The sequence below is a fragment of the Rattus norvegicus genome, chromosome 6, assembly GCF_036323735.1.
Source record: "Rattus norvegicus strain BN/NHsdMcwi chromosome 6, GRCr8, whole genome shotgun sequence".
Lineage (NCBI taxonomy): Eukaryota > Metazoa > Chordata > Mammalia > Rodentia > Muridae > Rattus > Rattus norvegicus.
In genome coordinates this window covers 53,562,131-53,575,994 of record NC_086024.1, presented here as the reverse complement: position 1 = coordinate 53,575,994, position 13,864 = coordinate 53,562,131, and the positions used below count along the sequence as shown (strand labels likewise).

General features: G+C 47.5%; 1 protein-coding gene across 4 annotated transcripts in view; it reads right to left on the bottom strand.

Moving 5' to 3' along the window:
• Positions 1-13,146, bottom strand: part of Lamb1 (laminin subunit beta 1) — a 67,270-nt gene extending 54,124 nt beyond the window's left edge. The window contains exons 1-5 of one of the 4 annotated variants that reach the window (XM_063261658.1): positions 13,033-13,146; positions 12,594-12,715; positions 11,301-11,476; positions 8,870-9,005; positions 5,833-5,906 (exon numbers count right to left, since the gene is read on the bottom strand). In XM_063261658.1, the coding sequence (XP_063117728.1) occupies positions 5,833-5,906; positions 8,870-9,005; positions 11,301-11,476; positions 12,594-12,630 (423 nt within the window). In that variant the 5' untranslated portion in view covers positions 12,631-12,715; positions 13,033-13,146. Of the gene's footprint in view, positions 1-5,832; positions 5,907-8,869; positions 9,006-11,300; positions 11,477-12,593; positions 12,968-13,032 lie in introns of those variants that run through there. The other 3 variants (XM_006239997.5, NM_001106721.2, XM_003750137.6) reach the window with 3 other exon arrangements.
• Positions 13,147-13,864: the final 718 nt, after the last annotated feature.

Sequence of the window (13,864 nt, the reverse complement as noted above, 5' to 3'; positions counted from 1 at the left end):
TACCACCTGGTAGATCAGCAAGCTGTTTCTTTTAGAAGCTGATTGATTATAATAAACAGGCATTTGTAGCAAACACACTTTGGTATATTAACCACCATGCCCAGGAGAGAACTAAGTTTGAATGCTTGCTTTCTCACTTCTTTAATCATTCCGTAGATGCATCAGCCAGTGGCTTATATATCATCTATATGCTGTAGTCTAACACACACACACACACGGACATAAAAATCATAGTATAGTATGTCAAGCACCAAGAACGGTCACACGAAATGTGAGAAAACAAGCAGCACTGTACACAATAACCAAAGAGTGACAACAGCCAAAGCACCTGTTAGCTGGTAAAGAACAAAATGTGAGTCTAGCACTGTCCTCTGGCTCTACCCTGCAACCAATGGAAAGAAGCACAGAAACCACAATGTTAGATGGAGCTCGGAAGTCTTGTGGAAGAGTGGGGGAAGGATTGAGGGACCTGAAGAAGATAGGGACTCCACAGGAAGACCAATAGAGTCAACTAACCTGGAGCCTCGTAGGCTCCCAGAGACTGAACCACCAACTAAAAGAGCCAGCATGGGCTGAACCTAGATCTCCCCCCCACATATGTAGTAGATGTGCAGCTTGATCTTCATGTGGGTCCCCCAACAACTGGAATAGGGGCTCTCCCTGAACTTGCTGCCTGCCTGTGCACCCCATTCCAACTGGGCAGCCTTGTCTGACCTCAGTGGGAAAGGATGCACCTAGTCTGGCAGAGGATTGATGTGCCAGGGGTGGGAGTTCGGGGTGGAGATAGGGATGGAAAAATGATACTCAGAGGGGACCTCTGCCTTCTCTAAGAAGGGGAGGGAAGAAAGGCAGGAAGAGCTGTGGAGAGGGGGTGTAGTGGGAAGAGAGGGTGTATACTGGGATGTAAAGTGAATAAGTAAATACACTAATGAAAAAAGAACAAAATGCAATAAATACAGTGGCTCTTAGTGGAAGAGTAGATAGGAAAGAAACACAAGGTCCCAAAGCATGGGTGTCTGTGTTGAAAATGACATGGACAAGCCTAACGCTCGTTTGGGCCCAGTTATAGATGGGCATGGCGTTCAGCTGGGCAACGTGGATTTGGAAGTCACTGTGATCACTTAATACTTGAATTCCCTCCAACAAAGCCAATGGCAAGAGAAAGGTCAGCACTCTAGGAAAATGCCTGTCAGGCTGGACACAGGAGAACGGGAGCCGGCAACAGTCGCTGCCTTTTCCTTCTGCCTGTGTGCTCACGAGTGCATACCTTCCTCCAAGCCAGTCGGTGGCCTAGCGGAGGAGTGAACAGGCGGAAGGTCAGGGAAATAGGAACAAAGACAAAACCCTCAAAACATGCCGAAGACTTCAGGAGGCCGTGAGGGACACAGTGAAGTGTAAATAAGAAAGCAGATGGAATTCTAGAAATGGGCCACGGGCAGATGCTTCATAGCCACGAACATGCTGTGTGCACTTTAGGAAGAGGAAGCTGGACTGCTGTGGAGAAAAGTCATAGGAAAGTTTAGCCAACCTAGAAAACGGAGTTTAAGTAAATATGAATTTCTGAATTAAGTAAGGTTATCACCTGGCTGCAGGAACTTTTGCAGAGGCTGATGTTACAAACTAGCAAAAATCCGCTAACCTACCTGCTAGCGTCCTTGATAACCCAGACTGACAGATGCAAAGTTGCTTTTCTGCCTATCCAGGAACAGAAGAAGACAATGTTTTTTATCAAACTGCAGAGAATTGTAGACTAAGGATTTTAGAACAGGAATGGAGAAGCGCCTTTGACCACCTGAACCTGGTATGGCTGGTGTGTGGGCACAGCCAATCCCCTGAGGCCAAGCACCCAGTTGGGAAGCCTTAAGAGGAGGCTTAGGGAGGGGCACACCTAGTCTGATATCTCTGGATCAGCAGGCAGCAGAGAAGAAACACACAGAAGCTTGTCCTGGCTGGGCTTCCTTGTCTCTCACTTCTGGAAACTTCTAAATCCCAGGGGCCACTGACCAGTCATCTAATTTCCTGTGGAGTTAAGAAGCTGCTGGAAACCGGAACAACACACTTCACCTAAAGGACGGAAGCCTCTCCCCACTCCCACCGCCCTGCTTAGTCATCAACCTTCTCAGGCCCCATATTGCTGCACAGGGACTGCTGAATGCATGATAAACAGAAGAGACTGGAAAACATCTGTCTATAGCAAAAGCACACTGGCACATGCACATAAGTGAGCTTTTCTAGTCTGAGAAAGCCAATCCACCTAGTAAGCAGCCATCTCCAGAGCCAGCTTGGCTGAGGATACACATGAGTTGTTCATCTTTGTCCCTGCCTCTGCTTCGGGCTTTGTCTCTGCTTTCCTTTACAGCGCTGCTAAGGAGACCCACATCTTCCTAAGGACTCAGACTTCTAGGCTATTTTGGACGCGGCCCTTTCCTTCCCCTGACCTGCCTCCGAGCTTTCTCCACTTCAAGGCCAGCCTTTGATTCTAAAGCACCCTAGTGACCATTCTCCGAAAGTAGGGCCTCCTCCTCTCTGCAGTGGTTCTCAAAGCAGCAAGGGCAAAGGGTAGTGGCGTGTAGAAGCACGTGAATACATAGTAAAGTGTTCCAAGGACAGGTGAGCTTCTGACATTTGGAAATTTAAAATGCTCTATAATCTAAAACTAAACAAACAAACAAAAACAAAACAGCTATGTATCCTAGTCTAGCCTGGAACTTGCTATACAGATCTGGCTGGTCTTGAACTCACTGAGACCCAAGGGCTGAAGTGTGAAACTTGTGCCATCGTGTGGGTTTCCCTGCGAAACTTTTTGTGACCAACAGGTCAGTGGCTTCCTACTGCCTAGAAGGTTTCCATTCCTCAGCAGAGTTGAGGTCCTACTGACTGAGACCTGGTTCTCACTCTTACTTCCCTCACTTGACCTTGAGACAAATGGATGCAGTACTTAATGAACAAGCCTTGCACAAAGATCACATCAAGGGTCCACTGCTCTCAGACCTACGGTGGTTTTCCTTTATCTCTTCCCTCTGATAACTTTCTCATCTCTCCTGTGCCAGGTAAAGGGCAGGACTGGTCCCCACTCCTGAAGTTTTTTCATTACACCAGGTTTTGTGTAATACTTTCCTCCCAGATTTAAACGCTCCATCCTGAAGGTAGTTTCTTAAGCAGGAAGGTAAACAAGCAACTCAAAACAGCTCCAGGAAGTCCCTGAAACTGATCAGATCCTCTAGGTCCCAATATAAGTTGAGAGGAGGAAGGTAAGGTACAAAGAAAACTCTTAGACAAGACCAGCTACCAGATAAGCAATAATTAGCTGAGCTGCCTGGGAGAGGTTTAGATCAACTGAGGCACATAGAAAAGACATTCTCTAATCTGCTGAGTGGCCTACAGACTATGCAGTGTGCTCCAGGTCTCCCAGCTTTTGTGAACTGTCACCAATGCTGAAGTGGGCCTTGGAGATGCAACTGTCTGAATCATTTCTGCTCCTGTAAGTAACCCCTCACCCATATTCCTATTAAGTAATTGTTACTTGTTCATTAATTCCTGTAACTCCAATAAAACTCATCGGTTCACCAACGTGTTGGACTTCGGTAGCGTCAGCATTGGTTCTTGGTCTGTCGGGGGTTTCCTATCTGGGGTATGAGTAGTTGAGTGTGTTTTGTTTTACTGGGAAAAGTTTTCTCACAATATAAGCTAACATTAACATCACCACCTTCTTTTAAAGCAGAGTGAAGGGACTCTAGTCAGCCCCAAGCATGGCAAACATGGCTCTGGCAGGCCTTGCCCTCCTCCCCCATTCCCTCTGCCTTGCTAAAAACTGTTACATTACATTCCTAGAGCTGGCCACACCAAGGGCCATTCCCTTATTTGGGTCACTTCCTCCTCCTGAGGCTGATGACCAAGGTCCAGCTATCAACCAACCTATTAATGTCCAGCAATCAAAAGCCCCCTTTGGTTCACCTAATTAACCTGACCAACTAAAATTAAACCTCTTATACTAACATGGGGGTTTCCCCTTTTCTCTATGACTGCCATTTGCCTATGGGCCACATCTGTCTCCTCTCTATCCAGAGGCAGTCCTTTGTCCCCCTCTGGGACAAATATCCCTTCCCCCTCTCTCTTGCTCCCTCTCCCTTTTCCCTTGTCTTTTATCTCCTGTCTTAGTCTCTTATTCCCTCCCCTCTATCCCTCTGGGGCAAGTAACTCTCCTTTGTGCTGAGAACTTAGTCTTGGGGGTCCTGAGCCGATATCGATCTCTTCATAGAGAGCTTTGGAATGGTACACCAAGTCAGGAAGGTTACCCCTGTTCCCTGAGCATGAGAAATTGCCACACAGCCTTTTGATACAGGTGTTTTCCTTCCCATTCTACAGCGAGGAAGCCAAAGTTCTAGACACATATGCCAGGAAATGGCAGAACACAAATTAACACCAACCCTGCCCTACCCCATGGACTCTGCTGTCTCACAGAAGCTAAACCTGAAGGATGAAACCTTCTCCCATATGCTGACATCCACATCTTGTACCCAGAGTTCACATCTCAGCACCTTCTCAGCCTAACCTTCAGCACTTAGGTGTAGAACAGAATTTCATCTCTGGCCCACTATTCCCTTGAACCACAGAATATGCACTCAAAGGATTTCAGATGTAAATGAACTCAGAGCCATCCATGTCTGTGTATGCTCTCTCCAAAGTAAGATGGTGCCACAAACATCAATAAAGAAGACTGTAAATATTTTAAAGGTCACATAACATGAAGATGACATCTTTACATGAGGCAGTTTGAATTTAACCACTAAGGTTGAGTGTGACCAATGAAAGGCGAACCTAGGCAGCAAGGAGTCCATGATAAGCTGGTAATAGCCCTTATCCAACCACTGTCAGTATTAGCTGTCCCCCATTACCCTTCCTGCCCCAACCGTCACAGTGGGTCATTTGGGGGACAGTAAATGGGTGAGCAAGGTACACAGGCCCGGGGACCATGGAGATTGATGCCCCTCCCAGTCGCATTCTGACTCCTGTGCCTGCCCTGGCTCCTTTGCTTCTCATACTTGGGTACCAGACGGAAGCGAGACTTCTGTGGTTCCTTGCCAGTGAGGTAAACCAATCCCCAGCCCTTTTCCTACCCTGAGAGGATGCCAGCAAGCCCCCAAGTCCAACTGAAAACTACTCAAAGGTGGTTTTAACCTGGGGAGCAATAAGTAAACTATGAGTTTTGTGTGTGCTGCTTACAGTGGTAAGCCATGTGAAGTCTCATTTCCATCCAGGCAGCTGCTTAAGAAACAAAGGCACTTTGTACAGAGACATTCCCTAGCCCCAGAGTCATTTTACATCTTGAAAAGAAAAATAGAGAGAGAGGGAGAGAAAAAAAAATCTACATTTAAGAAGGCAGCCATGTTTCTTTAGGAACTGTAAAACTCTTCCCACAGTTTTTGCAAAACCTTGGAACCTAAGATTTGCAGCACACTTCATTTTCAGTTACCAAATTCAGCCTTAAAATATAAACATGAAGGATCAGAGATGCAAAGGTTTTATTGTGGTTTGGAAGGGAGTCAAACACTGCCTTTCTCTATGGCAGAAACACAGGGATCTCTAATTAAGTTTATAGATAAATTAGGATGGAGACTCTACTTACTGACAGGAGGCATGTGTGTGAAGGGCAGTTATTCATATCCCTGTTGTAAAAGCTCCAGCATCATCCCAGCTTATGACGTCAATAACATTTAAGTTCTCGTTCTGGCCAACTCACTAGAGAGATTGTCACTGTCTCTGGATGTGACAGATCTATTGAGTCTGCATCTCTTGAGCCTACATCTATCTGAGACGGCAGGGATTCCTTACCTTGAAAGTCATGATGAGATGCGTGAAGTGGAATTCTGCTTCCAGGTCCAGTTGGACAGTTACGTTCTCCACACCTGGATTTTTACAGCAATAAAGGAAACGGTAAGACCAATGGGGAATGTCTCTGAACAGCTGACTCTCTTCCTAAGTGGGCGTTAAGCTCCTCATACAAGTTTCCTCTTGTGTCTGAAAGCTGGAGTTGACATTATTAAGGGGGGGGGGGGTCCTTTGCACTTATTTTAGCAGTGAAGAGCAAGTCAGAACGATTCTTCATAAATCACCCCGGAGTTCTGCTTACTGGGTTTGTTCGCTGCCACAGACACCTGGCAGAAGAAGGCCTCTCAATGCTGTTTGCACAGGAAGCCATAAATAACCACTGCCCCCCAACCCTCCAAGCCAAATGCAGCCCCTCCCCCAACACACACTTGCAGCACGCACAGTAGGGGATCAGTTTGCAGAGACATATAAAAGAAAACAAATGATTACTTTCTCCCCACTAATTGACAGCAAAGAAAGCAGGTGAGTATCACAAGTGTTAATATTTGCCAACTCAGGGAAATTCATCCATGATGGACGCGGCCTTTGGCTACACTTCTGCATCTGAGGCAAAGAACCGGTCAGATAAATAAACCTGTCCCTGAACAAACAAACTTCTTTCCTTCCAGGGGGAAAGCCTGCACAAACAAGACTGCACAGTGCATGGTGCCCCAAGGGTCAGAGACCCACTTGAACACACTAAAAAAGACGAAGGAATTCCAGGGATGAGAAGCACCTCCCCCAAGCCCGTAGAGACCTCTAAGACGCCTCCCTGGGTGAAGAGACTGTCCCTGTAGGGAGATGCCTCAGGGCCCATCTTCCCAAGCAAAGAAGCCTGGAAGACAGGAATGTGTCAGGATGAATCATGTTACAGCTGGTATACTCTCAGGAAGTCAGTAGGACCTTTTGAAATAAACTTGCCTGCTGGAAAACAGCCAAGTCGACTGAGGGGGAAAAGTGGTCACTGGAACGGATATGAGTTAGTTGGAATGTTAAAGGAAAACACCGCACTCATCCCAGCCTTATCTAATTCGCTAAAAAAGAACCATCGAACAAAACTACTCTGGGCAGTTCCTTCTGAGTGAAGTATTAGCTAAGCAACTACACATTTCTCCTCTTCTAGGCTTCTGAAAAGCTGTGATGCTTGTTCAGAACTAAGAGATAAAGCGGGAAAGCACAGAGCAAGACTAGCAACATTTCTGTAACAAAGGGACTGCATCTGGTATCCTCCAAAAGTCCATTCCATTTAGGTTCACAGCCTGATAAAGTTGGGTGGTTTGGGCATTTTCCTCTTACTATGGGAAGAAAAAAAATCTACAGAAGAGACTAAGATTATTTTACGGCGTATGACTTGTCATATCCAAGAACAGAACCCTGAGAAGAGTGAGTTAAAAGCCACTGGGCATTCCAGGCCAGTCCCGGAACCTGAGCCCTTGGATTCAACCTCACCCTTTAACCGCCCAGCTCCCACCCAACACTCAGAGAGGAGATAAAGTCAGAATCACAGTCTTCAATTGTGAGTGATCAGACAAGAGACAACAAGGTATAGTAACAATGGGGTGACTTTCTGGATGCCAAACCGCATCTGTCTAATCTCATCTGTGACAGAGCTCAGGCCCCCACTGTTTGCAAAATCTTTCTGGCATCTGGGACCTTTTGTTCCCCTCAATGCTATTGAAACGAATGAACTCCTGACACATGGAAGACTATTTTAACATTTCTTAACTTAAATGGGGCCATCCTCCCGATGTCCAGGAAGCAATGTATTCCTACTTCATTGCAGGGGTCACTCCAGAGGTCAGGAAGAGTGCCTACACTCTGCTCATGAAAAGGTTTAGGCTGTTTCTGCAGTCCTCTGTGACTCACATGGGTAGTCTTCCTTCACACTGAACCATATCACCTTGTGTGTTCCCTTGTAAAAACTACCCACCCTGAAAAGTTAGCTACATGCTTTCAGAGGAGGCAAGTATGTATCCAATAGGATTCTCAAGAGCTGCATGCTTTCAGAGGGGGCAAGTATGTATCCAATAGGATTCTCAAGACTGACCAATAAACCAGACTAGAATCAGAGTCCTTCTAAAAAAACCTGCAATTCACAGCCAGTTACTGAAAGCCATAAAAGAATTCCTCATAACAGAGGGATGAATGACAAGTGCCAGCCTGTATCCAAAGATACAGGACAGGTAATGAGGAGATCTAGCTGTTTACAGGTTGTTTATGGTCAAGCTTACGTTCACTTCCACAGGGACTCCTTCTATAATTAAAAAAAGAAAAAAAGATGTAGCGAAGTCCAGCACACATGGCAGAATACACCTGTAATCTCAGGTTGGGAATCCAACGTAAAGACTGAGGTAGGAGGGCTTCAAGTTTGAAGCCAACCTGTGTTTCACATAAAGCAACAGGCTTTCAAAATGAAAAAAAAATCTAAGATCCATGTTACATGGTTAGAAATAACCAATACACCACTGTACCTTTATTCCCTAGATTTCCGTCTTGGTTTTATACCAACATTAACATATCTGATTGACTCATTGATTGACTAGGAGGCACACTGCACAGTCTCGTCACAGTTCTTATTTTATGAGCCTATCAGTTGTTTCATGAATCTTCTTTGTAGCTGGAAGGTGGGGGAGGGGTGTGTTTTTTGTTACCCACCCCCTTCCTTGAGGGCTCACAAAAAAAGTGCTATGTTCTTTCTGGGGAAGGCCTGAGGTATGTTAGTCTTCCCATGCTCTCTCCTGACTCCCTTCAGTACACACCCATTCCCCTGAAGCCCCCTCAGGGTAAGGCCTGCAAACTCCTTTGGTCTAGCATCAAAGGCTGCTTCCAGACAGCAGGAACTTCAGGAAGGAGGGTCAGATTTGACTAAGCAAGTAATCCTGTCAGGGTCTCTAATCAGAGGACCCAGAAGCGAATCATAGCCACAAATACCCACTTGAACTTCTTCCCAGTTAACACTCAGACACACTCCACGCAACCTGTTCCCACACTAATCACGTACCATTTTCCGATTGCCACCAAATCTTAAGGCGGTTAGGAGCAAACGTTGTGACCACATTTTCAATGAGATGGCTGTCAGGATTGAGGGTCTCATGATAAGGATCCCGGGAATCACATATGAAGCATTTCTTGTCCTCCTAAAAACAAAACAGTTGCAAGAACCTATGAAGCAAGGTCATTTAAAAAGAAAAATGAAGTCACGAAGGACAGAAAACAACCACCTTCAAGAAAGATGAATGTGGAAAAATTATACAATGTATAGCCTGTTTCTCACTTTTAAACTTACCGAACTGTCTAAAAAACCTCCAGAAAACTACTCCTTCCTTCCTCGAAATTTAAGATCAAGAGTAAGAAGGGCATAGTTTCCATAAGCTACTAACTTAATCAAAATTAAATGTCTAGGCCTACATCTTGATCTCAGTCTTCAGCTTTCTCAGAAGTCAAATGCAGAAGAGGCATCAGAGAGCTTTGGCTGACTTAATGCAAACTGAAAAGGAAGGGAAAACGAACAAAAGCAAGAACAAAACCCAAAAGAACAGAAAACAATTCAGCCGACCTGATTTTCTAAAGCCTACACGAAGCAGGAACCATAGATGAGCAAAGGCATCCCTGGGAGCCAGGTTCTCAGTTTCTCCTTTGTCCAAGGTTGGGAGGCCAGGCTAACCTGAAAACTGCTCATTGTATCTGGGGCAGGAAGTCCTATGCTGGGAATCACTAGAAACTGAAGGTACTTCTGAAGATCCCACATGAACATACGCTAGAATGAGGACAGACTCTGGTTTCCATGGAAGTAAATTCATTCCTTGTTTTCTCTAAAATGGCAGCCACAGCCACTCCAGTAGAAGATCTCTCCTCTTCACAGCAAGTCACAGAGAACCATAAACAACACTTAAAGGTTTCTGTTCCCATATGGAGCTTGGCTCTGTGCCTACGTTTTCTGCAATACAGATTTATTTTTACATCTAGAAATGATGTTAAGAATGAACATCTACAGACCAATAACATATCTTATAAAGAGAATTTGGCCAGAGGTAGCCTATGCCAACATAATCTGTACTTTTACATTTGCAGTTATTTAATTAACTTCCGGCCAAAAGAGATTCAAAGATGGGGGTGGGGGGGAAGGACCCCTGGGGTAGTCAGGGTGGAGGTACAAAGGGATCAGGAACTCCAGTACCACCCTGTCATTCTATACTCCTCAGTGCTTCTCTACAATGTCACAGCTAATCATACAAACCAGGGAGTCGGACTTTACTTGCTTTTAAGTGAAGTTTTCACTGTGTATGAAGCTGCTTTTAGGATCTGGTGACTCACTGACAAGAGCACCCTGACCCCTGGAGTAAATGTTAGCAAGACGTTTTAGGTGACATTAAAATGCTAATATTAGAAAAGGTAACATGAATTGCCTTCATTAACTTGTAGTCAAGGAAACTAGTTCTGAAGAACAATTACCAGAACTACAAAAAAAAAAAAAAAAAAAAAGGTTAATTATAGCCTCCCTTCTAATCAGGAGGAAGCAGTCTAGACAGCTCTGTATAAACCTGGAAACAAATGAGTGGAATCCACTTTACCATGCTGTGGCTCCATTATGTTACATGTGCAAAGCCCAGGTCACTCCCACGCATGGGTGGACCGAGGGGGTTCTGCATGTAATCCTTGGAAGTTGCCCTGCATATGAGAATAACACCTGTCACTGTCAGAGACCCCATTCCATTTCCAGCCTCTTTTTATTTTTCCCAGACAGTGGGGGTAGGTGGTGTTGGGGGATGGAGATAAGACTGAACAAAAAGATTCTTCTTCGGAATACTGTATGACTTTTTCCCCTCACATTAGCTCTTATCTATATATGACCAATGAAATCTAAAAACTGAGACCACTTTTAGAAGCATATACTGCTCGGAAACTTCACTCTGGTCTTCCACTACCAGGATGCCATGACAACCAGAGCAGTTTTCAATAAGGATGTATGTCTGATCCTGACGGAAATCTCCTTAAAAGACTTCAGGGTCTGAAGCGTCCTTCAGGGTCTCAAGCATATGATGGAAAATCCAGGACCAACGATCAAAGAAGAGGACTGAACCATCTTCAACACACAACCTCAAAAGGGGTTGAACAAACACCAGCATCCACAACAAAACAAAACACACAGGACCCTACAGGGCACAGGACAGGGACTAAGTTCATCTGTAGCCTGGGCTTCCCCTATTGATGTTGGTGGTAGGTGGCAGGAAAACGTTTGGCGGATGCGACCGTGCAAATGGAGAGATTGGGATGGCAGGGTAAGCTACCAGCTTAATCCCAGGGCTCTCTGCCGGTTGTATTTCCTATCTGGATTGACAGCAGGACGTGGAGTCTCCTGGGCAAGCCCCTTTGATTGGCCAGGAGGAAGAGGATGCAGTCCACAATACATTCACTAGCCAGACTCGCCTCACCTGCAGGTGGCTGACAATACAGTAGGGCTCTGGTTTGTGCAGTCCGCATGTCGAGGTCACTGAGAGCTTTTGAGCTCGGCCGATGAGAAGGTCGCCAGTGGCGGGGTAGCAGCTGCCTTCCGCGCAGCCATAGCTGAACTCTGGTTCCTGAGCGCACACTCGGGTGCCCCATAGGGCTACAGAAGAGAAAAGCAACAAGGTTAGGAGGAAGGGAGAAGAAAGCAACGGACAAGCCAGAGCAAAAGAAAAACAGCAGGAGGGGCAGGCAGAGGATTCAAGAGAAAGAATACATAGAAAAACACAATGGAGAGATAGGCGCAGAAGAGGCCTGGAAAGCTGGGACCAGGAGAGAAGGATGGGGGGGGGGGTACCCCAGACTAGTCATTAGGTTTGACTAATAGTCGTCAGCTGAGCGCAGCACCAAGGAAATCCAACTGACTCTCTTGTCTACTCTGATCTGCCCCAGCCGAGCAGAGCCTCTCTATGAAAGGTGGACGTAGTGACCCAGTCACTTCGACGTGCCTAGATCAGGGCACAGTGAGGTTGACACCGACACACGCAGCACATTCGCTAAGGAGAACCGGCGTGCAAGCGGCAGTAGGTGCATCCTCGGTGTGTGGGAAATCTGTGGGATGGGGGTGGGGTGGAGGCACAAAAATATGTCCGCGTGCTCGTGCCAGGGTCACCAGCGATAGCGCCGGGATGAGGCATAGTGTTTGCCACAGAAGCTGATTCCATGAGCTAGAGACCGCTGGTGTGTCTCTGTAGCTCTGTAGTGGCTTCAACGCTTCGCCATTCCAGCAAAGCACCCGGCCCAACTGTTCGTGGTGCCACCCAGAGACAAACAAGGATGGTTAATTAAAGCCACATGGCCCCAATCTGTTCCCAAGTCGAAGCCTGCTCCGGGCCCCTACACTTTTGTGCGTAATTGGTTTTTCCAGGACCCTTCGCTGCCTGCCCAGCCACACCAGGGAGCATGCCTTCCACGGAGGGGAAACAGCGTTTAACTGGTAAATGTGCAAAGCCCCGGAGCAATAGCCTCGGAAGCCAGCAGGAGCGCGAGCTCTGTGCGCAAAACCCAGGGGATGCGGGTCCGCGGAGCTCCGCGTGCGCGGTCCCCAGCCACCACCGAAGCGAGAGCGGTGGCGATCGATCCCACGGCGTTATTTCCAACCACCCTCTCTCTCCTCCGACCCCCCAAGATTCCTTCAATGCCGGGGCAAAACCGGTTTGGGTTTTTTTTTCCCCCACCGCCCGAGCACACCCCTCCCCCCAACCCTTAGCTTGAGTTACCTAGGACACCAAAGGCGAACACCTGGAGCACCCCCATGTCCAGTCCTTGCAGGCGAGGGGACGCGGCACGGGAAGGAGGACGCGGCAGGCAAGCTGCCCGTCTTTTCTTCGTGTCTTCCTTTCTGGAGAGGTAGAGGGGGGAAAAGGCAAATGTTGGGAGAGAGGAGAGGGGCCTTTCCATTTCCTGCCGCTCCCACAGAAGCGGGGGCTGGGCCCAGGAAGGGGGTCAAGTCGCTTAAGTACTTTGTTCTCCTCACCCGGCTGGGCGAGCGTTCTAGTGGCTCCTGGCAGCCCACCGGCCCAAAGAAGGGAATTAGAAAGTTTCGCCTAGGGAGGAACCGAGGGAGGCGTCTCTGCTCATGCGCACATGCAGAGCGGGGGCGGAGGGGGCGGGAGACAGCAAGTTGGCTGAGGGTGGGGGTTGAGGTCCAGGTCCCACCTCCCCAGGCGCCTCTTTTGTTTTAAGGCAGTTTCTGCGGACGCTGTAGGGCCGTGGTACTTGAGTTCCCTGCATGGGCTGCAGGGTCCATTTCTGGGCGCGCTTCCTGAGCGGAGCCCGTTGGGGAGGGATGCGTTGGGGCTGGTCCCGGAGGTAGGTGTGTAGATCGGCCGGTAAAGGGGACCGGTAGGACCTACCGCGGACTCATATTTTAACGTTTATAAGTAGTGAGTCAGGAATTGTGCTCAAGGCTAGGAACTCTGGCAACTAGCGCTGGAGGGAGGTGAGTTGGGTTAAGCCCTTAGAAAGAGGGTCAACCTGTCTTAGGAACTTGAGCTCCTTACACCACTTCTCGGGATCAACGAGCTAGAGCTTTGCGTGGGTGGGTCCTACCTGTGCGGTGTCCTCGTATTTCATTGGAAGGACACAACTAGCTGCTTATTCTTTGCGCACGAGTTCACTCGGGACGTACCTATAGTCTCTGCTACCCAGGAAGGCATGGCTCGGAATTCTCTCTTCTGTTCAAATACACACAAAATAACCTATGTGTTACCTGACCCGAGGTAATTTCTTGAATTCCTTTTCCCACCTCACGGTGGAAGGCCTGTGTCAACAGCCTGGAAGTTGGTGATTTTTGATGAGACGCCCTTCACCTCACTACAGAGTCCTGCAAGTAACTCCACATATAAAGAGGGGAGGGGCTCTAAGGAAGCCTCTCCTAGCGCTGCAAGGTTAAATGGGGGTGAACAGAAGGTCCCCCGTACTGGAAAGGAAAAGGGGGCTGGGGACCAGACCCCAGACCTTTGTAAGAGCCCAATTCGGTTGCCTTAAA